At 42.3% G+C, this 26384-nt stretch overlaps 1 protein-coding gene across 1 annotated transcript; it reads left to right on the forward strand.

Annotated features, from left to right (window-relative positions):
* Positions 1-961: 961 nt before the first annotated feature.
* LOC121557260 (histone-lysine N-methyltransferase PRDM9-like) lies at positions 962-24927 on the forward strand. The gene is made up of 2 exons (XM_041871092.2): positions 962-1644; positions 23512-24927. Exons 1-2 carry the CDS (start codon positions 1452-1454, stop codon positions 24837-24839), a joined length of 1521 nt encoding a protein of 506 aa, XP_041727026.1. The 5' UTR covers positions 962-1451; the 3' UTR covers positions 24840-24927.
* The last annotated feature ends 1457 nt before the right edge of the window (positions 24928-26384 follow it).

Below are 26384 nucleotides of genomic sequence, written 5' to 3' on the forward strand. Positions count from 1 at the left end.
TATTTAGTAAATATTTTCTTAACTCTATTTCTTGAACTGCATTGTTGGTTAAGGGCTTGTAAGTAAGCATTTCAAAGTAAGGTGAGAAAATACCTTGTTGTCATAGTAATACCACCAAGCAATGGTCAGACAGACAGGGGGTTGTAGTAGAAGAGCATCCCACACAGGGAATGCTGGGAAATGTATTTTAAAGCATTGAAAGCGCTCTCTTGCCAACGTTGTATTTGTTGAATACCTGTTGTATTCGGCGCATGTGACAATTACAATTTGATTTGATTTGATTTAACTGGCTGTCAAAATCTCTGTACAATCAGCACGAACCCTTTGGGATGTAGTGCTCAAAAAGTGCATCCTACTTCTAAAGCAGTGCATCCCACTTGTAAAGCAGCTGCTTCGTATTGATGTTCTTCTTTATCGATAGCTCCTGCAACGGTTTTCCATTTCAAACAAGCGCGCTCTTCCAACCACCATCCACCGTCGGCCCACATAAATGCTGGTTTTAGTCAGCACTAAAAAAGGCTGGGCAGGCCAGTGCTCATGATTGGAGTATTAATTGCAGTGTGTAATGCAGTGTAGCCTAGTTTGTTTTACACCATCCCAGCAGGGCAAAAGACTCGGGCTTGGACAAAATCAGCCCGGGTCTGGTGACGTCAATGGTCCCAGCCCATGTGGGGGTAGAGGGGAACGAGGCAGTTGATGTACTGGCTAAACAAGCACTTAGTAGTGGGGATGTTGATGTTGTAGTTTCAATGAGCAAGGCAGAGGCAAAAAGCCTGATATGGACAGTGATGGTGCAGAGACGGCAGGAGCAGTGGAATAGAGACACTAAGGGCAGGCATTTATTTCAAGTACAGAGGAAAGTCAGGGAGGGGAGGACGGCAGAAAGGGACAGAAGAGAAGAGGCAATTTTTTACAAGATTAAGGGTGGGACACAGCTGGTTGAATAAAACATTAAATGTGATAGGAAAGCATCCAACAGGAAAGTGTGATTATTGCCAGCAAATAGATACCATGGCGCATGTATTGCTACAGTGTGGGCAGTATCAGAGGGAAAGAGAGAGGCTGAGATCTAGTATGAGGGAGAAGGGGATATAGGAAATTAGTTGAAAGAGTATTTTGAGTAGAACGTCATTAGATATAGTCTCAAATATTTTGTTATCTTTTTTAAGAGCAACGGGGCTGGTAGGTAGCATTTCGTTTCGCCCTGTCTCTGGCCCACACTCCAGTACTTTAGGTGGCGGTAATGTACCATAACGTTGGATGCCAACCGCCAATAAACCCCACCGAAGAAGAAGTATTGCGCCTTTCCTACTATACGTTGGGGGGGAGCTTTTATTTAGAAAATGTGCGAAATTCCGTTACCCGGAAGTACTTTTTTTGTGTTGCTGTCGAGACGCTGATCTGAGCTCGACAACACTGAGCTGAACTGCTCGTCTTTCACGCTACTGAAAATGTCCAAACTACAGGTGTTGAATGCGTTTCTTACTCAGAAATTAACAGAGGCGGCTGTGGAGATATTTGGGGCAGTGGAGAAAACGATAACAGAGTACGAGGAAGAAATGTCCCGCTCAAATGAGGAGCGCAAACGCCTACAAAGACTACTGGACTCGGTTTACAAACCAGAGATAAGGTTACATAAAACAGGTGTGTAACTAACTAACTAACTAACTAACTGACTGACTGACTGAGGTTTGTTTGGAACTGATCAACATTTACAGAATGGTTACCTGGAGGAAAATGGGGGAGGGTCATTCTTTTTCAATTTCAGTCAAGGGGGGGTTAAGTATATATATATTTTTTAATCTAGTCCAGGGAGGGTCATGTCATTTGTAATTGATATGTCGATATTTATCAGTGTTTTATAATTATTTGCTTATTAGGCTATACACTGAGTGTAGAAAATATTAAGGACACATTAAGGGTAGTCTATGTCATGTCTTTCCATGATGGACTGACCAGGTGAATCCAGGTGAAAGCTATGATCCCTTATTGATGTCATTTGTTAAATCCACTTCAGTCAGTGTAGATGAAGGGGAGGCAGCCGGTTAAAGAAGGATTTGTAAGCCTTGAGACAATTGAGACATTAATTGTGTATGTGTGCCATTCAGAGGGTGAATGGGCAAGACAAAAGATTTAAGTGCAAAAATACAAATGCAACAATGAATGGGGTATGGAAGTAAGTGCCAGGCGTACCGGTTTGTGTCAAGAACAGCGACGCTGATGGGTTTTTCACGCTCAACAGTTTCTGGTGTGTATCAAGAATGGTCCACCACCCAAAGCACATCCAGCCAACTTGACACAACTGTTGGAGGCATTGGAGTCAACATGGGCCAGCATCCCTGTGGAATGCTTTCAACACCTTGTAGAGTCCATGCCCTGACAAATTGAGGCTGTTCTGGGGGCTAAAGGGGGGGAGCAACTCAATATTAGCAAGGTGTCCTTAATGTGTTGTACACTCAGTGTATATTGATGTGTGACCAATGCTGCCCCTCATGATTCTCCGCTGGGAGCACAATATCAAGTGCGCCTATAAGCTATTTAGCGTGGTCTCAATCAAATGATCCATAGCCTATAGGCTACGAAGTGCATGCTCGGAGAAGCACAGAGTTATATTTCTAAGAGCTACTGGGGTGGTGTAAATAAAACTAGGCTGCATGGATATTCCAACCCTGAGCCCCAGCCTGCTCTGCTGTTGCTGATCCAAAACGTTTTTGTGTGCTGCTTAACCAATGACTGTGCTGCGTAGGGCTACAGTGGCAGATCAAAGGTTTCTTCCGAAAATATATTTGTATTATTTTCTTGCGCGTGGACTAGCCTATAGACTATATTCTGTTCAGTTTGAGAAGAAGATGAGGAGGAGGTCAACTTTGATAACTTGCTACTACTAGAATTGATTTTATTAAAAGCAATAGGTTTCTTGCCCATTATGTATTTATCAGAGTTATTGACTTCACAATAAGCCAGATTCGAGTAACTTACATTGTGGTGGTGAAACTTAAAGCAGCAGCCGCGGAAATGGACAGCTCATGGTGCTGAAAGTAGGCAGAATTCATTTCAACAGTCTTCATTTTAATTAGACTTAACAAGAGGGCTTTGTGTTGGAGCCTATTTTTTCCTATTTAAGAAATGAGGTAGGCCTACCTTTTTGACAGATGAAATTAGGCTATAGGCTGCTATCTCCATAGATTTGTCAGTCAATTCTTCCACCCACCATGCACTCTTTAAATAGCCTACCTCCATGTCAGTGAAGGGCTGTTAAGTTAAAACCAAGACTCAAATTGAGGGAATATGAGAGGGTATGCCTTAGGCCTACCTTTTATTAAAGAAAATTGCAAAAAAGCACAGGCCTATCCCTTGTTAGTTTAAGATTTTTAAGGGGAAAATAACTGGGAAAGACGTGACTCCGATGCATACGGGGATATCAATGTTTTGTTTCTTTGACATTCAGAGGCTGACTTTGGTTGGGACGTAATCTAATTCTGTCACTATCAATTCATTAAGCTATTTACTTTCTGTACAATGGAAGATATTTAAACCCAGACATCTTTTTAAGAAAACACTTGTGACCTTCTCTTGTTGGGTTAAGCCACGGAAGAAGAGTAGCAGGCAGTTAAAGCTAAAACATTTCTGCGTTGGTAGGCCAACACTGTCTGGGATGGAAAGGTAGGCGTAACCTTTTGAAAATACCATGCACAGATTCCTATTATTTGCAAACAGGGACAGTTTTGTTGCAAACAAGACACACTGATTTGGCATTGGAGAAATATGATAAGTTGAACACAGGCATGCATGAGAGCACCAGCTGTTCCGGACGACTATGTGATCACGCTCTCCGTAGCCGATGTGAGTAAGACTTTTAAGCAGGTCAACATTCACAAGGCCGCAGGGCCAGACGGATTACCAGGACGTGTACTCCGAGCATGTGCTGACCAACTGGCAAGTGTCTTCACTGACATTTTCAACATGTCCCTGACTGAGTCTGTAATACCAACATGTTTCAAGCAGACCACCATAGTCCCCGTGCCCAAGAACTCTAAGATAACCTGCCTAAATGACTACCGACCCGTAGCACTGACGTCTGTAGCCATGAAGTGCTTTGAAAGACTGGTCATGGCTCACATCAACAGCATAATCCCAGAAACCCTAGACCCACTCCAATTTGCATACCGCCCCAACAGATCCACAGATGATGCAATCTCTATCGCACTCCACACTGCCCTTTCCCACCTGGACAAGAGGAACACCTACGTGAGAATGCTATTCATTGACTACAGCTCAGCATTCAACACCATAGTGCCCTCTAAGCTCATCACTAAGCTAAGGATCCTGGGACTAAACACATCCCTCTGCAACTGGATCCTGGACTTCCTGACGGGCCGCCCCCAGGTGGTAAGGGTAGGTAACAACACATCTGCCACACTGATCCTCAACACGGGGGCCCCTCAGGGGTGCGTGCTCAGTCCCCTCCTGTACTCTCTGTTCACCCATGACTGCATGGCCAGGCACGACTCCAACACCATCATTAAGTTTGCCGACGACACAACAGTGGTAGGCCTGATCACCGACAACGATGAAACAGCCTATAGGGAGGAGGTCAGAGATCTGGCCGTGTGGTGCCAGGACAACAACCTCTCCCTCAACGTGACCAAGACAAAGGAGATGATTGTGGACTACAGGAAAAAAAAGAGGACTGAGCACGCCCCATTCTCATCGACGGGGCTGTAGTGGAACAGGTTGAGAGCTTCAAGTTCCTTGGTGTCCACATCACCAACGAACTATCATGGTCCAAACACACCAAGACAGTCGTGAAGAGGGCACGACAAAGCCTATTCCCCCTCAGGAGACTAAAAAGATTTGGCATGGGTCCTCAGATCCTCAAAAAAATTCTACAGCTGCACCATCGAGAGCATCCTGACTGGTTGCATCACCGCCTGGTATGGCAACTGCTTGGCCTCTGACCGCAAGGCACTACAGAGGGTAGTGCGTACGGCCCAGTACATCACTGGGGCAAAGCTCCCTGCCATCCAGGACCTCTATACCAGGCGGTGTCAGAGGAAGGACCTCAAAATTGTCAAAGACTCCAGCCACCCTAGTCATAGACTGTTCTCTCTGCTACCGCACGGCAAGCGGTACCAGAGTGCCAAGTCTAGGTCCAAAAGACTTCTCAACAGCTTCTACCCCCAAGCCATAAGACTCCTGAACAGCTAATCATGGCTACCCGGACTATTTGCACTGCCCCCCACCCCATCCTTTTTACGCTGCTGCTACTCTGTTAAGTATTTATGCATAGTCACTTTAACTCTACCCACATGTACATATTACCTCAACTACCTCAACTAGCCGGTGCCCCCGCACATTGACTATGCAACGGTACCCCCCTGTATATATAGCCTCCCTACTGTCACTTTATTTTACTGTATATATAGCCTCCCTACTGTCACTTTATTTTACTTCTGCTCTTTTTTTCTCAACACTTTTTTGTTGATGTTTTATTCTTACTTTTTTGTTTAAAATAAATGCACTGTTGGTTAAGGGCTGTAAGTAAGCATTTCACTGTAATGTCTGAACCTGTTGTATTCGGCGCATGTGACCAATAACATTTGATTTGATTTGATTTTGATCTCTCTGTCATTCTTAGCCTGTAATTTTTTTTTCAAGCATTCAGGCCAGGGAGGGTTTAGGTAAAATATACTGAATTAAAATATAAATGTAACATGCAACAATTTCAAAGATTTTACTGAGTTACAGTTTATATAAGGAAATCTGTCAATTAAAATCAATTAATTATGCCCTAATCTATGGATTTCACATGAGTAGGAATACAGAGGTGCATCTGTTGGTCACAGATACTTTTTTTTTTTAAGGTAGGGGAGTGGATCAGAAAACCAGTCAGTATCTGGTGTGACCACCATTTGCCTCATGCAGCCTGACATCTCCTTCGCATAGAGTTGATCAGGCTGTTGATTGTGGCCTGTGGTCCCACTCCTCTTCGATGGCTGTGCGAAGTTGATGGATATTGGCAGGAACTGGAATACGCTGTTGTAAACGTCGATCCACATCATCCCAAACATGCTCAATGGGTGACATGTCTGGTGAGTATGCAGGTCATGGAAGAACTGGACATTTTCAGCTTCCAGGAATTGTGTACAGATCCTTGCGACTTGGGGCCGTGCTTTATCATGCTGAAACATGAGGTGATGGTGGTGGATGAATGGCATGACAATGGGCCTCAGGATCTCATCACGGTATCTCTGTGCATTCATATTGCCACCGATAAAATGCAATTGTTTTTGTTGTCCGTAGCTTATGTCTGCCCATACCATAAACCCACCGCCACCACGGGGCACTCTGTACACAACGTTGACATCAGCAAACCGCTCGCCCCCACACGACGCCATACACGTGGTCTGCGGTTGTGAGGCCTGTTGGACATACTGCCAAAGTCTCTAAAATGACATTGGAGACGGCTTATGGTAGAGAAATAAACATTCAATTCTCTGGCAACATCTCTGGGGGACATTCCTACAGTCAGCATGCCAATTGCAACATGCTCCCTCAAAACTTGAGACTGGCATTGTGTTGTGTGACAACTCTGCACATTTTAGAGTGGCCTTTTATTGTCCCCAGCACAAGGTGCACCTGGGTAATAATGCTGTTTAATCTGCTTGGATTATCTTGGCAAAGGAGAAATGCTCACTAACAGGGATTTAAACAAATGTGTGGCCAAAATGTGAGAGAAATAAGCTTTTTGTGCTTATGAAACATTTCTGGAATATTTTATTTCAGCTCATGAAACATGGAACCAACCCTTTACATGTTGCATTTATATTTTTGTTCAGTGTATATTTTGCTGAAGGGAGGGCCATCCATTTTCAGTTCAGAGGTCAGATTTTCTCCATGTAACCTTTATTATAAAAACCGCTCACTCCCTTATTGAGCAACGGGTAAATGTTTGGAGGGTCCTGAGGAGTATTTTTCTCTGCTCATACAGGAACAATAAAGGTCTAATATGGTGGGATTATATTTTGTAAAGAAAAGAAAAAAAAGTTAATTTTAAAAAAGTGCATTCGGAAAGTATTCAGACCCCTTGACTTTTTCCAAATTTTGTTACGTTACAGCCTTATTCTAAAACTGATTAAATTGTTCAATCAATCTAGACACAATACTCCATAATGACAAAGCAAAAACAGGTTTTTATACATTTTTGCTAATTTATCACCCCAAAAAAACGGAAACGTCACATTCACATAAGTATTCAGACCCTTTACTCAGTACTTTGTTGAAGCACCTTTGGTAGCGAATACAGCCTCGAGTCTTCCTGGGTATGACGCTACACCTGTATTTAGGGAGTTTCTCACATTCTTCTCTGCAGATCCTCTCAAGCTCTGTTAGGTTGGATGGGGAGCGTCGCTGCACAGCTATTTTCAGGTCTCTCCAGAGATGTTCAAGTCTGGGCTCTGGCTGGGCCACTCAAGGACATTCAGAGACTTGTCCCGAAGCCACGCCTGCATTGTCTTGGCTGTGTGCTTAGGGTTGTTGTCCTGTTGGAAGGTGAATATAGAGGCGAAAGAAACACACACCTATTTAGGTGAGGTGCTGGCTAACGGAGTAGAACACTTGAGTATTCAGAGTATAATGACAAACACTGCGAGTCACTAGTTTATATAGTGTCAAAGGACACACGCAGGTGTCTAATCATGGCCGGGTGTGGCCTAATAGCATTGGTTAATTCACAGATAAACAGAACATACAAAAAACATGGATCGCATACGATCATAGATACAACTTGGCTACATAGGCCCACAAACATTTACTATGAATAGCAAAATCACAATAATCACAAGAATGGCTTCAAATCAAAGTCTAAGTTGAGACCGAAGGGAGCAAGGGTCTTTAAATTAAAGATCCAGGCAGCCTCTCGTTTTAACAATAAGTTGTCGAGGTCACCCCCTCTCCTAGGGAGGGTGACATGTTCGATGCCGATATAACGTAGGGACCAAATCGAGTGGTTCGCTTCCAAAAAGTGCTACGATGTTCCCGAGATTCGTACTATTAATTCACGCTTTGTTTTACCCACATAATGTTTACCACAAGGACAAGTTCTAAGATAAATAACTGCCTTAGTGGAGCACGTAATAACACCTTTGATTGGGATCTGTTTCCCTGTTTGGGGGTGATTAAAGGATCTACATTTGTAAGTGCCATTGCATTGAGGGCAGCCGTTACACTTGTAGTTTCCATCCGGTAGAGGCGCAAATTGACGTTGTGCAGGGATATTTAGGGGTGGTAAATCAGAGTTTACCAATTGATCTCTGAGGTTTCTGCCCCGCGAGAATACAACCAAGGGAGGGTCTGAAAACACATTACCAATACTGTCATCAGATCTTAGAATGGGCCAATATTTGTGAACGATTCCCTTAATTTGTTCAGAGCACTTTGAATAGCGTGTAGTTAGAACGCAAGAATGCTTATTTTTGCGAGACTGTCCTTGAAAGATCAGGTCTCGATTTGTTTTAAATTTTCTCAATGGTAGTAGTAATCTGACAATTTTTGTACCCCCTCTCCTTTAATTTTCTTTGCGTCTCAGCCATATTGCGGTTGAAATCTGATTGTTTTTTACAAATTATTTTGATTCGACAGAATTGGCTGTAGGGCAAACTGACACACGTCAAATCAGTTTCCTTGATCTGATTTTGTGTGAGGATAATGTTCTATACACTGATCTTTATAGGAAACCTACTGATCTTAACAGTTTGTTGAGGGCTGATAGTTCTCACCCACTTCCCCTGAAAAACAGTTTGCCCTACAGCCAATTCTGTCAATTCTGTCATTGTTTCTACAACCAATCAAGTTGTAGAAACATCTCAAGGATGATCAATGGAAACAGGATGCACCTGAGCTCAATTTCGAGTCTCATTGCAAAGGGTCTGATTACTTATGTAAATAAGTTATTTCTGTTTCTTATTTGTAGTACATTTGCAAACATTTCTAAAAACCTCTTTTCGCTTTGTCATTATGGGGTACTGTGTGTAGATTGAGAAAATGTTTTTATTTCATCCATTTTAGAATAAGGCTGTAACGTAACAAAATGTGGAAAAAGTCAAGGGGTCTGAATACTTTCCGAATGCACTGTATATATCTATTTATCAATTTATCATGGGGTGCTGCAGTACCATCAGCACTCTTACTTCCCGCAGCTATGAACAAGACCATGATTTTGGGGGGTTTCACGAAATTGAATCCATAGAAGGGTCCTTTGGAGGAAGGATCGTTGACATATAATTGACATGTGTATCTTAAAGCATAACTGACCACATGGTATGGCAACCTGGGTGCAAAGAACAGGACAAAACTGTCCAGGGCCCGGTTTCCCAAAAGCATCTACACCTGTAAAACACAAAGTCATTAGACAAGTGCAAAACTCTTAAGAATACATATTTACAAATCCGACATTGGATACAGTGAGGGAAAAAAGTATTTGATCCCCTGCTGATTTTGAAAGTTTGCCCACTGACAAAGACATGATCAGTCTATAATTTTAATGGTAGGTTTATTTGAACAGTGAGAGACAGAATAACAACTACAAAATCCAGAAAAACACATGTCAAAAATGTTATAAATTGATTTGCATTTTAATGAGGGAAATAAGTATTTGACCCCTCTGCAAAACATGACTTAGTACTTGGTGGCAAAACCCTTGTTGGCAATCACAGAGGTCAGACGTTTCTTGTAGTTGCCCACCAGGTTTGCACACATCTCAGGAGGGATTTTGTCCCACTCCTCTTTGCAGATCTTCTCCAAGTCATTAAGGTTTCGAGGCTGACGTTTGGCAACTCGAACCTTCAGCTCACTCCACAGATTTTCTATGGGATTAAGGTCTGGAGACTGGCTAGGCCACTCCAGGACCTTAATGTGCTTCTTTTTGAGCCACTCCTTTGTTGCCTTGGCCGTGTGTTTTGGGTCATTGTCATGCTGGAATACCCATCCACGACCCATTTTCAATGCCCTGGCTGAGGGAAGGAGGTTCTCACCCAAGATTTGACGGTACATGGCCCCGTCTATCGTCCCTTTGATGCGGTGAAGTTGTCCTGTCCCCTTAGCAGAAAAACACCCCCAAAGCATAATGTTTCCACCTCCATGTTTGATGGTGGGGATGGTGTTCTTGGGGTCATAGGCAGCATTTCTCCTCCTCCAAACACGGCGAGTTGAGTTGAGTTGATGCCAAAGAGCTCGATTTTGGTCTCATCTGACCACAACACTTTCACCCAGTTCTCCTCTGAATCATTCAGATGTTCATTGGCAAACTTCAGACGGGCCTGTATATGTGCTTTCTTGAGCAGGGGGACCTTGCGGGCACTGCAGGATTTCAGTCCTTCACGGCGTAGTGTGTTACCAATTGTTTTCTTGGTGACTATGGTCCCAGCTGCCTTGAGATCATTGACAAGATCCTCCCGTGTAGTTCTGGGCTGATTCCTCACCTTTCTCATGATCATTGCAACTCCACGAGGTGAGATCTTGCATGGAGCCCCAGACCGAGGGAGATTGACAGGTCTTTTGTGTTTCTTCCATTTGCGAATAATCGCACCAACTGTTGTCAACTTCTCACCAAGCTGCTTGGCGATGGTCTTGTAGCCCATTCCAGCCTTGTGTAGGTCTACAATCTTGTCCCTGACATCCTTGGAGAGCTCTTTGGTCTTGGCCATGGTGGAGAGTTTGGAATCTGATTGATTGATTGCTTCTGTGGACAGGTGTCTTTTATACAGGTAACAAGCTGAGATTAGGAGCACTCCCTTTAAGACCTGTATAAAAGACACCTGGGAGCCAGAAATCTTTCTGATTGAGAGGGGGTCAAATACTTATTTCCCTCATTAAAATGCAAATCAATTTATAACATTTTTGGCATGTGTTTTTCTGGATGATTTTTTTGCTATTCTGTCTCTCACTGTTCAAATAAAACTACCATTAAAATTATAGACTGATCATTTCTTTGTCAGTGGGCAAACGTACAAAATCAGCAGGGGATCAAATACTTGTTTCCCTCACTGTATATGCTTTAAATCCTTTAGCTACACATGTTCTTAGCAATGTTCAGCTGTGTGTGGAGCTGTCCAACTCCAGCAAAAGAGCACATGTTCATCCCCCATTTATAAATATGAAAACAGATGGGCGCGGAGTTTGAGAGCTGGGCCCACTTTCCCAAAAGCGTCTTAAGGCTAAGTTCATCGTTAGAACCTTGGTAGGAGCATCGTTAAATCTCTGAGCTGTTTCCCCAAAACCATCGTTTTTAACGTTGCACTTAAACACTCGTAATCTAAAGCCTGCCTTAGACCACTGGTAGAGCGCTAAGTGCTTCATTAGAATCTTTTATTTTGTCCTTGAGGACAAGGCTATGACTTGATTGGAGAAAGCTGATCTAAGAGCAGCGCTCCCTTTCTTCCGATCCTATCAGTATCAAAACATGCTCCAACTATGCACTTAGCAACCGTGCTCTCGGTGTGGTGTTCTGGGAAACACACGTTACATCTTTGGCCATTGTAGGAAAGGTGCATCGTTATAACACTCGTAAACGTAAGTTCTACTGCTATCGGGAAACCGGGCCCAGATTAGTAAATATGGGCAGCAAGATCATTGAAAAACCTCAAAGGCAGCTCTGTGACATGTATACTAAGCACTGACCATTATAAATCACCCCTCCCATCCTCTATTCCCGGTAGGGCTGACCCCAATTAGTCGACTGGTCGATTTGTTTGGCCGTTAGGTTGTTGGTCGATCTAGATTGTTTTAGTTGAGCAGTAATATATATATATATTAGTACCAGTCAAGATTTGGACACACCTACTCATTCAAGGGTTTTTCTTGATTTTTTAAAACTATTTTCTACATTGTAGAATAATAATGAAGACATCAAAACTATGAAATAACACATATGGAATCATGTAGTAACCAAAAAAGTGTTAAACAAATCAAAACATATTTTATATTTGAGATTCTTCAAATAGCCACCCTTTGCCTTGATGACAGCTTTGCACACTCTCAACCAGCTTCTTGAGGTAGTCACCTGGAATGCATTTCAATTAACAGGTGTGCCTTCTTAAAAGTTAATTTGTGGAATTTCTTTCCTCCTTAATGCGTTTGAGCCCATCAGTTGTGTTGTGACAAGGTAGGAGGGGTATACGGAAGATAGCCCTATTTGGTAAAAGACCAAGTCCATATTATGGCAAGAACAGCTCAAATAAGCAAAGAGAAACGACAGTCCATCATTACTTTAAGACATGAAGGACAGTCAATACGGAACCATCAAGCGCTATGATGAAACTGGCTCTCATGAGGACTGCCACAGGAATGGAGGACCCAGAGTTACCTCTGCTGCAGAGGATTCGTTCATTAGCGTTACCAGCCTCAGAAATAGCAGCCCAAATAAATGCTTCAGAGTTCAAGTAACAGACACATCTCAACATCAACTGTTCAGAAGAGACTGGGTGAATCAGGCCTTCATGGTCGAATTGCTGCAAAGAAACCACTACTAAAGGACACCAATAAGAAAAAGAGACATGCTTGGGCCAAGAAACACCAGCAATGGACATTAGACCGGTGGAAATGTGTCCTTTGGTCTGGAGTCCAAATTAGAGATTTTTGGTTTCAACCGCCGTGTCTTTGTGAGACGCGGTGTGGGTGAACGGATGATCTCCGCATGTGTATGGTGTGGGGTGCTTTGCTGGTGACACTGTCTGTGATTTATTTAGAATTCAAGGCACACTTAACCAGCATGGCTACCACAGCATTCTGCAGCGATACGCCATCCCATCTGTTTTGGGCTTAGTGGGACTGTCATTTGTTTTTCAACAGGACAATGACCCAACACACCTCCAGGCTGTGTAAGGGCTATTTTACCAAGAAGGAGAGTGATGGAGTGCTGCATCAGATGACCTGGCCTCCACAATCCCCCGACCTCAACCAAATTGAGATGGTTTGGGATGAGTCGGACCGCAGAGTGAAAGAAAAACAGCTAACAAGTGCTCAGCATATGTGGGAACTCCTTCAAGACTGTTGGTAAAGCATTCCAGGTGAAGCTGGTTGAGAGAATGCCAAGAGTGTGCAAAGCTGTCATCAAGGCAAAGGGTGGCTATTTGAAGAATCTCAAATATAAAATATATTTTGATTTGTTTTAACACTTTTTTGGTTACTACATGATTCCATATGTGTTATTCCATAGTTTTGATGGCTTCACTACAATGTAGAAAATAGTCAAATTAAAGAAAAACCCTTGAATGAGTGTTCTAAAACGTTTTGTTTATATTTAGGTGCAGGCAGTGGCGCAACTTTGGTTTAAGAAGTGGGGGGGGGGACTTAATTTTAGTGATTTTAATTTTTTGTTAGTTTTATTATTATTTTCTTGGGGGGGTAGATCAGCTTTAATATTGCAGATAGATTGTGGCTTCCATCAATGTAATTGTTTGCATCATTTTCAATCCCCCATATATTTGTTGGTAAATATATGTATATTTTTAAATATATTTTCCTTTTATTCTTTTCCCCTAACCATACCATCCCTCCCCTAATTGGAGTAAACTAATGGACAACAACACTTACGCTTCTACTTACAGCTTATACATACTATATATATTTTACGGACACAGTATATTTTACAATAGTTATCATTTGTTTTTAGTCCCATCCTTCAGCTCCACTCAACCCCTCTCATCTATCTCTGAACACCATCCAGTTTTGATTAATATTTTTCAACTGTGATGTAATGTTTCACAAAAGTTCTGAACCTCTCTATTCTCATAGTCTACATGTTGTAAATTTAAAATATACATTTTTGCTAAGAGTATTATTATACACTGCTCAAAAAAATAAAGGGAACACTTAAACAACACAATGTAACTCCAAGTCAATCACACTTCTGTGAAATCAAACTGTCCACTTAGGAAGCAACACTGATTGACAATAAATTTCACATGCTGTTGTGCAAATAGAATAGACAACAGGTGGAAATTATAGGCAATTAGCAAGACACCCCCAATAAAGAAGTGGTTCTGCAGGTGGTGACCACAGACCACTTCTCAGTTCCTATGCTTCCTGGCTGATGTTTTGGTCACTTTTGAATGCTGGCGGTGCTTTCACTCTAGTGGTAGCATGAGACGGAGTCTACAACCCATACAAGTGGCTCAGGTAGTGCAGCTCATCCAGGATGGCACATCAATGCGAGCTGTGGCAAGAAGGTTTGCTGTGTCTGTCAGCGTAGTGTCCAGAGCATGGAGGCGCTACCAGGAGACAGGCCAGTACAACAGGAGACGTGGAGGAGTCCGTAGGAGGGCAACAACCCAGCAGCAGGACCGCTACCTCCGCCTTTGTGCAAGGAGGAGCAGGATGAGCACTGCCAGAGCCCTGCAAAATGACCTCCAGCAGGCCACAAATGTGCATGTGTCTGCTCAAACGGTCAGAAACAGACTCCATGAGGGTGGTACGAGGGCCCGACGTCCACAGGTGGGGGTTGTGCTTACAGCCCAACACCGTGCAGGACGTTTGGCATTTGCCAGAGAACACCAAGATTGGCAAATTCGCCACTGGCGCCCTGTGCTCTTCACAGATGAAAGCAGGTTCACACTGAGCACATGTGACAGACGTGACAGAGTCTGGAGATGCCGTGGAGAACGTTCTGCTGCCTGCAACATCCTCCAGCATGACCGGTTTGGCGGTGGGTCAGTCATGGTGTGGGGTGGCATTTCTTTGGGGGCCGCACAGCCCTCCATGTGCTCGCCAGAGGTAGCCTGACTGCCATTAGGTACCGAGATGAGATCCTCAGACCCCTTGTGAGACCATATGCTGGTGCGGTTGGCCCTGGGTTCCTCCTAATGCAAGACTATGCTAGACCTCATGTGGCTGGAGTGTGTCAGCAGTTCCTGCAAGAGGAAGGCATTGATGCTATGGACTGGCCCGCCCGTTCCCCAGACCTGAATCCAATTGAGCACATCTGGGACATCATGTCTCGCTCCATCCACCAATGCCACGTTGCACCACAGACTGTCCAGGAGTTGGCGGATGCTTTAGTCCAGGTCCGGGAGGAGATCCCTCAGGAGACCATCTGCCACCTCATCAGGAGCATGCCCAGGCGTTGTAGGGAGGTCATACAGGCACGTGGAGGCCACACACACTACTGAGTCTCATTTTGACTTGTTTTAAGGACATTACATCAAAGTTGGATCAGCCTGTAGTGTGGTCTTCCACTTTAATTTTGAGGGTGACTCCAAATCCAGACCTCCATGGGTTGATCCATTTGATTTCCATTGATCATTTTTGTGTGATTTTGTTGTCAGCACATTCAACTATGTAAAGAAAAAAGTATTTAATAAGATTATTTCATTCATTCAGATCTAGGATGTGTTGTTTAAGTGTTCCCTTTATTTTTTTGAGCAGTGTATTATTGATTGATTGACTGACTTTTTAAATCACCCAGCAGTGCTATTTGCAGAGGGGACATAACTTGGCAGGGGGACTGGGGGTCCTCCCATTTTTTTCGCCATCTAAAGCACATTTCCTGCATTTCTACATAATCTAATATGACCTATGGCGCTTCTATCCATCTACATTTAGAACAAAAAGTAAGCAAAAATGCCCACAGTCATCAAGCTAGGTAAGAGATCATTATTAAATATGTTTAAGTGATTGATAAGACTGAACTAGATCCATGTTAATTCAATAATCAATATTGTGTTCACCTTTAAGCAATAGCCTAACAAATGAACAACTCTTACAAATAAAGTACAAAGATAACTTTTGATTGTCTTTAAGACATCCACTATATCAAATTTCAGCCAGACCGCCCAGCCAATCCGAGCCGCCTACACGCCCCACCCCCACCAGTCTAGTCAATAACTCAACTCTCTCCCCAACACAACTTCCTTCATCTTTTTGTTATGTCTCAAGGGAAAGGTTTGGAAAACAAAAGTTGAATGAAAACACACATACACATTAACACACAGAAACAGTACACCCTCCATATAATTCATATCATAGGCCTAATAGTACTGTAGAGCTCACACTATATAGCTGGGTCACCCCGTCCTGCCCCTAGGGATCCACGGCCCTGTAGCGCCCCAACCCAACACACCCCTCTCAGCTTTAGGATCTTAGTGAAACAGTCATTATTGGTTTCAGGTGTATTAGGCCAAGGCCAGAGTGACAACAGTACCACAGACCCCCAGGGCCAGGACTGAGCAGCCCAGCAGCTAGGGATTGCCTAAATAGGTATCTCCCCTGACGTGGGCATGTTTTCAATACAGACTCCTTTTGTCGTACAGTATTCCATATAAGGCAACCAGAGCTTATTAAAGTTGCACAGTATACCCTTAATCTTAAAACAAACCTAGTGATACTGTGTACATAACTTGACATTTATTCCATACATTGTGGGAGGATAACCAACCTTCCAATTAATGACAATGCATTTATTAGCCACTATAAATGCTAGGTTACACAGTTTCTTCTGATAATAGTCTCCAGTATCAACATTTTACAAGCAAACAAAAACAGGGAGAAGGGAAAATCTGTAGACATGCTGACATAAAAGAATATACTCTTTGCCAGAATTCAGCCAGCCTTCATAAGACCACAACATATGCAAATATGGCCCCTTTTGTGCTTTACACCTCCAGCAGAATAATACCATTTCTGAGTGCATGAAATTCAGTTTCACTGGCATATAGTACATTCTATGGATGGTCTTAAACTGCAGTAATTTATGTCTGAGATTATATGCACATGACTGGACATTCTAACATATCTGTATCCATTCATCATCATCAATAGTGTCTCCCAGGTCTTCCTCACATTTTTGTTTGGCATGTTTTGTGTCATCGGGAAAAGCCTCTGTAAATCAACTTTGGAGGTTTGTCAGACTGCCTTAGAATAGCGTCTGGCTTGTCCAGTGTTTGCTGCTCAGAGAGAATAAAGTGTTGTATCTGCAAAAATTCACCTCTGTCACAGACTGGCTGTCTGACCCTACTGAGACCCCTGTCACCATCTGATCCTCCTAAAATGAGGCATGACAAAGAATTACCTTGGTGTACATTTATACATTATATTATCCAAGAATAGAATCAATGGTTCAATAGTTGAAATAACCATTATTCCCAGATCCCAGAATATAGCTTTAAGCTTAAACTGCTGTCCTATAGATACTGTAGGTCTACCCATCAATTCAAGATGGAACTTTGTATCATTCACTGAATATACTGCAAAATTCACCTGAGCTCTGTAGACAGGTCTTCCATGGCTGTTTGACCCTGCTGGGACCCCTGTCACCATCTGATCCTGCTTAGACATGATGAGCATAGTATTGTGTACTGACTGCACTAGAGGGCTGCATTCCCGTGGGATGCCTGCGGGACCTGTGGGTCCCGACAGAGATCATTGCGGCGCGGTCTGCATTTTTCATGCTGCAGGCGGGAGCGGGCAGTCAGACAGGCGACTTCGAGATGAAAATATTTTTGTTGTCCCACAGATTATTTTGAAACGGTCCTCTTTCTGCTTTGTATGCTTTAGCCTACCTATTGTATTAAAAACACATCTTTTTTCGCGTTATTCACACACACAATTCGCTGCTTCAACTTCAGTTGCCTACCTCTCCTAGTTGGGCGTTAGAGTTCAAGTGCACCTAGTACGTGTGGTCTCGTTGAAATAGAGTAGTCTGTCTACATGGACGGAGAATCACGTGGCAGTTAACTTGAATATGAAATTAACTTAAATATGATTAGACTGTAGTTTACTACAGTGTCTGTAAATAAATATTGATAATGAAAAGAAGTGGAGGGTGCTCAACCAACGTGAGTCGAAGTGCAATCAAAAAAGGTAATCATAATTGAAAAGGAAAAGGCACAACGTGCACATAGGTTAGGCTATTATGGTGAGCGAGCGTTGCGCCTTTGCATTTTCAATAAGTATGCATTACCCATACATTTTTTTCTGCCTGCAAATCGTCCTCTTAAAAGGTAGGCTATATCCTATAGGACTATGCAAAACAAAGCAAGTGTTGCTGTCATCATTCTTGCTGCTTCCAGTTCAGTAGCCATACCTGCGAGATCAGGTGCGCGTGTGGTCTCAATTAAATAGAGTAGGCTATAGCCTATGTATACATGGGCAGAGAAGCACGGGACCGTTCTCTTTCCAAGGAAATGTACTTCCTAAATAGGCCTATGATTAGGCTATAGTTTACTACATTGCCTTGAAATAGGAAATCTTCCCACTCCTAAAAGGTAGGCTATAAAAATAGCTCAAGAGAAAGTGCAAGTCTCTCCAACTCTGCACTCTTCAAACTACATCTAGCATATCGGGCGTGAGCGGGATGAAGTAATGGGTCCTGTGCAGACCTCTACTGTGCACCATGGCAGTGAAGCCTGTAACGTTAGAGCTGTTTATTACTGTGTCCGTGTGAAAAGTAGGGAATTAGCTAGGAAAACTTGACAGATCAATAATGTTACATTGCCATACTGACTAATACAACTCACATTGCACTGAAAAAACGTCAGAATATCAATTTTCAATCGTTTAGCCGATTGGTTTCATCGTTTGATTCAGATCTAGTTTGATTGAGGCAAAAAGAATAGCTAATGTAAGCTAACTTTTGGCCAGCTCTAATGGTACATCAACTGGCAAAAGCTTGCCAAGTTCATTTACTTTTGAAAAGGGACAAAACAAAGGCTACAAAATATTTCCATGCAAGCAACTGCTGTTAGATAGTAATAATAGCCACCTCATATCGCTATCTGACAGATAACTAGAGGCTAGAGCTGACCTGGCTGTTGTAGTTACTCACTAGCATAGCTTATTCATTCACCTCAGTCATTTTACATTTACATTTTAGTCATTTATCAGACGCTCTTATCCAGAGCGACTTACAGTTAGTGAATACATTTTTTTATTTTTTATACTGGCCCCCCGTGGGAATCGAACCCACAACCCTGGCGTTGCAAACGCTATTCTCTATCAACTGAGCTACATCCCTGCCGGCCATTCCCTCCCCTACCCTGGACGACGCTGGGCCAATTGTGCGCCGCCCATGAGTCTCCCGGTCGCGGCCGGCTGCGACAGAGCCTGGATCGAGAGGGGATGAAACATTAGCTAACATTACATGTAATTTACAATGCTAGCTCAGCACTGCAAATAAACACTAGTTTAGATTTTTCTGTTAAGTTAAACAGCAGTTACTTTGCCAGCTGCATCAGTCAACTAAAGAGTAGCCCGTTTCTGTTCTGCTTCCTTTTACGACTCGGTGAAAGAGCGCAACACGTACACACTGAACTATGCTCAACTCTCCCGTGCTGGTCCAGCCAGCCTTCCAGAAACTTTGCCTTCACACAGCCTGTCAGCCTGCTCTGTGGTGTCCGCACGGTCCTAAAGCACACTGTTGTCGAGTTTTGTATTTTACATTTACATTTTTGTCATTTAGCAGACGCTCTTATCCAGAGCGACTTACAGTTAGTGAGTGCATACATGAATTGTATATATACAGGTAAAAGTCAGTAAATTAGAATATTTTGAAAAACTTGATTTATTTCAGTAATTGCATTCAAAAGGTGTAACTTGTACATTATATTTATTCATTGCACACAGACTGATGCATTCAAATGTTTATTTCATTTAATTTTGATGATTTGAAGTGGCAACAAATGAAAATCCAAAATTCCGTGTGTCACAAAATTAGAATATTACTTAAGGCTAATACAAAAAGGGATTTTTTAGAAATGTTGGCCAACTGAAAAGTATGAAAATGAAAAATATGAGCATGTACAATACTCAATACTTGGTTGGAGCTCCTTTTGCCTCAATTACTGCATTAATGCGGCGTGGCATGGAGTCGATGAGTTTCTGGCACTGCTCAGGTGTTATGAGAGCCCAGGTTGCTCTGATAGTGGCCTTCAACTCTTCTGCGTTGTTGGGTCTGGCATTCTGCATCTTCCTTTTCACAATACCCCACAGATTTTCTATGGGGCTAAGGTCAGGGGAGTTGGCTGGCCAATTTAGAACAGAAATACCATGGTCCGTAAACCAGGCACGGGTAGATTTTGCGCTGTGTGCAGGCGCCAAGTCCTGTTGGAACCTGAAATCTCCATCTCCATAGAGCAGGTCAGCAGCAGGAAGCATGAAGTGCTCTAAAACTTGCTGGTAGACGGCTGCGTTGACCCTGGATCTCAGGAAACAGAGTGGACCGACACCAGCAGATGACATGGCACCCCAAACCATCACTGATGGTGGAAACTTTACACTAGACTTCAGGCAACGTGGATCCTGTGCCTCTCCTGTCTTCCTCCAGACTCTGGGACCTCGATTTCCAAAGGAAATGCAAAATTTGCTTTCGTCAGAAAACATGACTTTAGACCACTCAGCAGCAGTCCAGCTCTTTTTTTCCTTAGCCCAGGTGAGACGCTTTGCGCTGTTTCTTGGTCAACAGTGGCTTGACACAAGGTATGCGGCAGTTGAAACCCATGTCTTTCAAGCGTCTCTTGGTGGTGGATCTTGAAGCCCTGACTCCAGCAGCTGTCCACTCCTTGTGAATCTCCCCCCACATTTTTGAATGGTTTTTTTCACAATCTTCACTAGGCGCGGTGATCCCTATCGCTTGTACACTTTTTCTGACCACAGTTTTTCCTTCCCTTTGCCTCTCTATTAATGTGTTTGGACACAGAGCTCTGAGAACAGCCAGCCTCTTCTGCAATAACCTTTTGTGTCTTTCCCTCCTTGTGCAATGTGTCGATGGTCGCCTTTTGGACAGCTGTCAAATCTGAAGTCTTCCCCATGTTTGTGTAGGCTTCAGAACTGGACTGAGAGACCATTTAAAGCCCTTTGCAGGTGTTTTGAGTTAATCAGCTGATTAGTTTGTGACACCAGGTGTCTTCAAAATGTAACCCTTACACAATATTCTAATTTTGTGACACACGGAATTTTGGATTTTCATTTGTTGCCACTTCAAATCATCAAAATTAAATGAAATAAACATTTGAATGCATCAGTCTGTGTGCAATGAATAAATATAATGTACAAGTTACACCTTTTGAATGCAATTACTGAAATTAATCAAGTTTTTCAAAATATTCTAATTTACTGACTTTTACCTGTATATATATAATTTTTTTTTTTTCATACTGGCCCCCCGTGGGAATCGAACCCACAACCCTGGCATTGCAAACGCCATGCTCTACCATCTGAGCTACATCCTTGTATCACATTCCAATGATAAAACTGGGGGAACGCAAATTCAGAATGTGGGTTAGACGTGCCCCCCCCCCGTCCCCAGTGAAAGTTGCGCCCCTGGGTGCAGGAGCTCCACAATACTTTTGAGCTAATATTCTATAAGAGGAACAGGAGCTCAAGCAGTAGAACATTTGAGGTGCCAGGACTCAGCTCCGGTGAGCTCCTGCCCAAGCACAGCTTCTTATCCCTTGCGCAAATAGCCTACAGCTGTGTCTGTCCTGAGCTCAGCCCAGAATATTTTATACAATGTTGCTAGTTTAAAAATTTTGCTAGTTTTAAGTAAAAAAAATTCAGCCAATCGATTGGTCAAAAGAACAGACGACTTTCGGTCGACCAAGATTTTTTGGGGTCGGGGACAGCCCTAATTCCCAGAGTTTGAGAAGCTCCCCACAGGGAGGCGGTTTACATTGACATTTTAGTCATTTAGCAGACGTTCTTATCCAGAGCAACTTACAGGAGAAATTAGGGTTAAGTGCCTTGCTCAAGGGCACATTGACAGATTTTTTTTCACCTAGTCTGCTCGGGGATTCGAACCAGCAACCTTTCGGTTACTGGCTAACGGTCTTAACTGCTAGGCTTCCTGCCGCCGGTTTAGGGTACTTGACGGCTACTAAGAATATATACAAAGTGTAATTTGTCCCAAGTGCAATAAGCATACTAAATGTTAGCTACAGATTGTTACACCAGAAAATGTGATTTAACCAAAGATTTTGGTATCCATTACTGGGAGTTGCAGGATAGGTACTGTTTGGTGTAGCACAGATCATTTTCTACCAACCTTAACTTGGCGATACTATCTTGGTTCTCGTTTCGACAAAACATGTATCTTCTAAAATGTCCGTGTCCAGTTGCAAGTGGAGCGTTTTAATTTAGAAAATGCTCCGTTATTAAAATAAATGTTTTGCTCCATTTTAAGTAATCCAACAATGTATACGCCGCCATCTTGTCTGTTTTAAAATGTTTTACTCATTGATCGAGACAGGTGAGTGTCATCATGACATGGCACTTTGTGGTGGACCTAGCTCTCAAACTCTAGGTGGCATTCTGCCTGGAACTGAGAGTCCTGATCAAGGGCTAGGGTGGCCCACCTGTCTCAACCAATGAGAGAAGATTTGAAATAGACCAATGACTCAACAGATATGCATTTAGAACTGCACTGGCACTGTAGCACTTTTGTACTTTGTATGGTTTACAAAGTACAAAATGTATCTCGAGAATGATATGCTCATGATGGTGTATTAATGTCTGTCTTGATGTGGTGAAGCCAAATACATATTTCCACATTGCGTCAACATTAACGTTTTTCTAATTCAAATTGAGAAATTATTTAATTGAAGGTGGACTAGGCTATTTGTGACATTTTGTCCTTACCCAGGCCTCCTTTTAAGACTCCATAATGTTTCATTTGTAGGTGCTACAAAGTAAACATTAGTGTCATATGTAACTTTACCGCTTTACATTTCTAACAGTTTGCTTACATATATGAATATTGACAAATATAAACATGAATATTGAAAATATACCATTTTCTATTTTGCAAATGTTTCTATATATTGTTGAACATAAAATACTACATAAAATACTACTCATGTTACAAGGCAAGTGGTGAAGTTTCATATGACGCTTACTTTTGCTTTGTAGCACCTACAGATTATGGAGTCTTAAGAGGTCTGGGTAAGGACAAAATGTCACAAATATTCCAACTTCAATTAAATATTTATTAATTATGGTTTAAGATAGAAATGTCTAATATATTTCAAGAATCCTTCTTCCAAAAGGAACCTTCTATGGATTACATTTCGTGAAAATCCCAAAAATCATGGTCTTGTTTTGTTCTAGTTTCGTGAGGAATCAAATCAAATCAAATTGTATTTGCCACATGCGCCGAATACAACAGGTGCAGACATTACAGTGAAATGCTTACTTACAGCCCTTAACCAACAGTGCATTTATTTTTAAGTAAAAAAGTAAAATAAAACAACAACAAAAAAGTGTTGAGAAAAAAAGAGCACAAGTAAAATAAAATAACAGTAGGGAGGCTATATATACAGGGGGGTACCGGTGCAAAGTCAATGTGCGGGGGAACCGGCTAGTTGAGGTAGTTGAAGTAATATGTACATGTGGGTAGAGTTAAAGTGACTAAGCATAAATAATTAACAGAGTAGGTTTTAGTATCAGATATCATACAAGATTAGTATTAAAGTATTGTACATCTTATGTTGGCCTATTTCCCTGATGTTAACTTCTCCATCACTCCAGACCCCCAGCAGCTCACTCTCCCTGTCCCTGAGGAGGTTCCCCCTGAGCAGCAGCACTGTGAGCAGGAGTGGACCCCAGGTCTGGGGCAGGAGGACTCAGACCCCACACAGATTAAAGAGGAACAGGAGGACCCAGAGCCCACACCGATTAAAAAGGAACAGGAGGAGCTCAGGACCAGACAGGAGGAAGAGCAGCTTCAGGGGCTGGAGTCTGATATCAAAGAGATCATATTCACTCCTTCCTGTGTGAAAAGTGACTGTGATCAGGACCCCCCTCAGCCCTCACATCTTTCCCAAACCCTAACAATGCAGACCAGAGCGAGGGACTTAGTATGCATCAGCACAACTACAGAGATGGAAACCGAACCTGATGGCAAGGTTTACAGAGGATCAGAATCAAACAATTACTCTCAGCCCTTCCCTGGAGTAAATGGAGCTCAATGTGAAGTCAGTGAAAATGCTGATGGGGGGGTGCCAGTGTTGAAACTACTGCCAGCATTAAAGCTACTCAAATCAAAGAGAACGCGGACAAATGAGAGACAAAATTCTGATACCTCTGTGGAGGGATGGAAAACCGAGGTGTTGCCCAATCAGAAATCAGCCAGTCACGGCAATGCTGCTCCTTGTTGTTGCAAAGTGTGTGGGAAGTCTTTTAAATTTTTGGTGGGTTTAATTAATCATGCGCAAACAGTACATGCAAATGATGCAAAACATATGTGTAGTGTGTGTGGAAAAAACATGAACTCCTCTCAATGTATGATAGAACACCAACAATCTCACATTGCAGAAAAACCTTTTTGTCATATTTGTGGCAAATGTTTCCATTGTAATGCTAAACTGAGAACGCATATGCGTGTCCACACAGGAGAGAGACCATATTGGTGCCAAGAATGTGGCAAAGGCTTCAGGCAGCAGCAAAACCTTAAAGAGCATATGAGGACTCATACAGCGGAGAAACCGTATCGGTGCGAAGAATGTGGCAAATGCTTCAAACACTCGAGCAGCCTGACCGTGCATATGAGGAACCACACAGGGGAGAGACCATATAAGTGCCATTTTTGTGAGAAATCCTTTGTCTCAGCAAGTAAACAAAGTCTCCACCAACAGATTCACATTGGGAAGAACTGGACACTGTTTCAATGCAGCGAGTGCAGTAGAAGCTTTAGTCATGTGGGGACCCTGAGAAAGCACATGAAGAATATGCACAAACGGTGCCCCCAATTCCAAACCAACACCGCACCCCTAACGACTCACTTTGCGTTCCTTCCGATGTTACCTGTTGCTGACAAAATTCAAGAGGATCACTTTCAGAATGGAGATTCTAATTAGCCCCTAACCCCTCAAGAAATGTCACTGTAATGTACACGGTACCCCCTGTATAGAGCCTCGTTACTGTTATTTTATTGTTGCGCTTTAATTCTTTGTTACTTTTATTTTTTAATTTGTATTTATTTATTGTTTACTTCAGTTTATTTAGTAAATACTTTCTTAAAACGTATTTTTTCTTAAAACTGCATTGTTGGTTAACGGTTTGTAAGCAAGCATTTCACTGTTGTATTCGGTGCATGTGACAAATAAAAATTGATTTGAATTTTTTTTGTACACAGAACCATGTTGTGTGATACATTTACATCTTATCCAGTGTGTTCATCTTAAGGCAAGCTTTCCCAAAGTTGGTCCTGGGGCCGCCCCTGCGCAAAAAACAAAACGGGGGGGAACAGACTTTGGGAATCCCTGTCTTAAGGTAACTAGGTGAGACAAGACAACCACATATCACAGTCATAGTAAGTTTAAAAAAATATCAAGATGCTGTAAATCAATATAGATACATATAGTGACCACTGAACTGCTGTTACTGTAGGATAGACATAGACATAGTGTTTATTTGTTTATTTTTTTGAATTCATCGTTTTTTTGTCTACCAAGCTGAGAATATATGGAAATTCTGTGCTGTGTCACGTTTTACGATGTTCATGTAATGGTGTTGTTATTGAGGCATAGTTTTGTCTGTAATATCTCTGCTGTGTGAAAATGGAAAATAAAAAGTTAAAAAAATAAGCGGTCTCCTTTGCCTTTTGCCTCAATGTAGCTGAGCAAATGTTATAATAAAATAGATATTGAATTGCAATCATTTTGAAAATGTAGTGTATGCTTAGGCTACTTATTAAGGCATTTATATCTATTACAGGATTAACTGAATGGATAACAGAGACTGAATGCAATATGTCATTTTATTAAATAGTTTGGGGAATGGCCTTGTCTCCGAGGGAAGATCCTCGGAGCCAGATGATGTGATTGCAGGTAACCCTATGCGAGGCGGCTGGTATCGAAACCCCCGCTAGGAGAAAGAAGTTCCAATAACGGGCCTTTATAAGGTTATTATAGCTGGTCGGGGAGGTGTAGGGTTGTCTAACTTTTGCTGTAACACAGCAATTAAGAGAACTTGGGTAAGTTTGACATATAAATACATTGCAAGATTTACTCCCATTGGTTGAGATAGAGAAAGGTTATAATTGCGAGAGAGAGCAGATATGTTAAACAGCTAAATCTTGCAATCATTGTGCCATGCTCATAGGTTATAAGATAAATAGGTGAATGACATTTCCCACGTGGCTAATAGAAAAGAGAATAGATAGGACACTATGCTGATGAGAACATTTGTAACCTCTTAACATATACATTCCCACTATGCACATAGAATAGGAAAAATTTGCATTATATATTGCATAATGTATTAAGTTAAAGCGAGCATTCAGACCAGCTTAATGATTGAACTTTCGTAAACTACATTGAGTATGAGGATCAGGATTTTTACATTTACGTCATTTAGCAGACGCTCTTATCCAGAGCGACTTACAGATAGTGAGTGCATAC

Source organism: Coregonus clupeaformis, chromosome 10, assembly GCF_020615455.1.
Source record: "Coregonus clupeaformis isolate EN_2021a chromosome 10, ASM2061545v1, whole genome shotgun sequence".
Classification (NCBI taxonomy): Eukaryota; Metazoa; Chordata; class Actinopteri; order Salmoniformes; family Salmonidae; genus Coregonus; species Coregonus clupeaformis.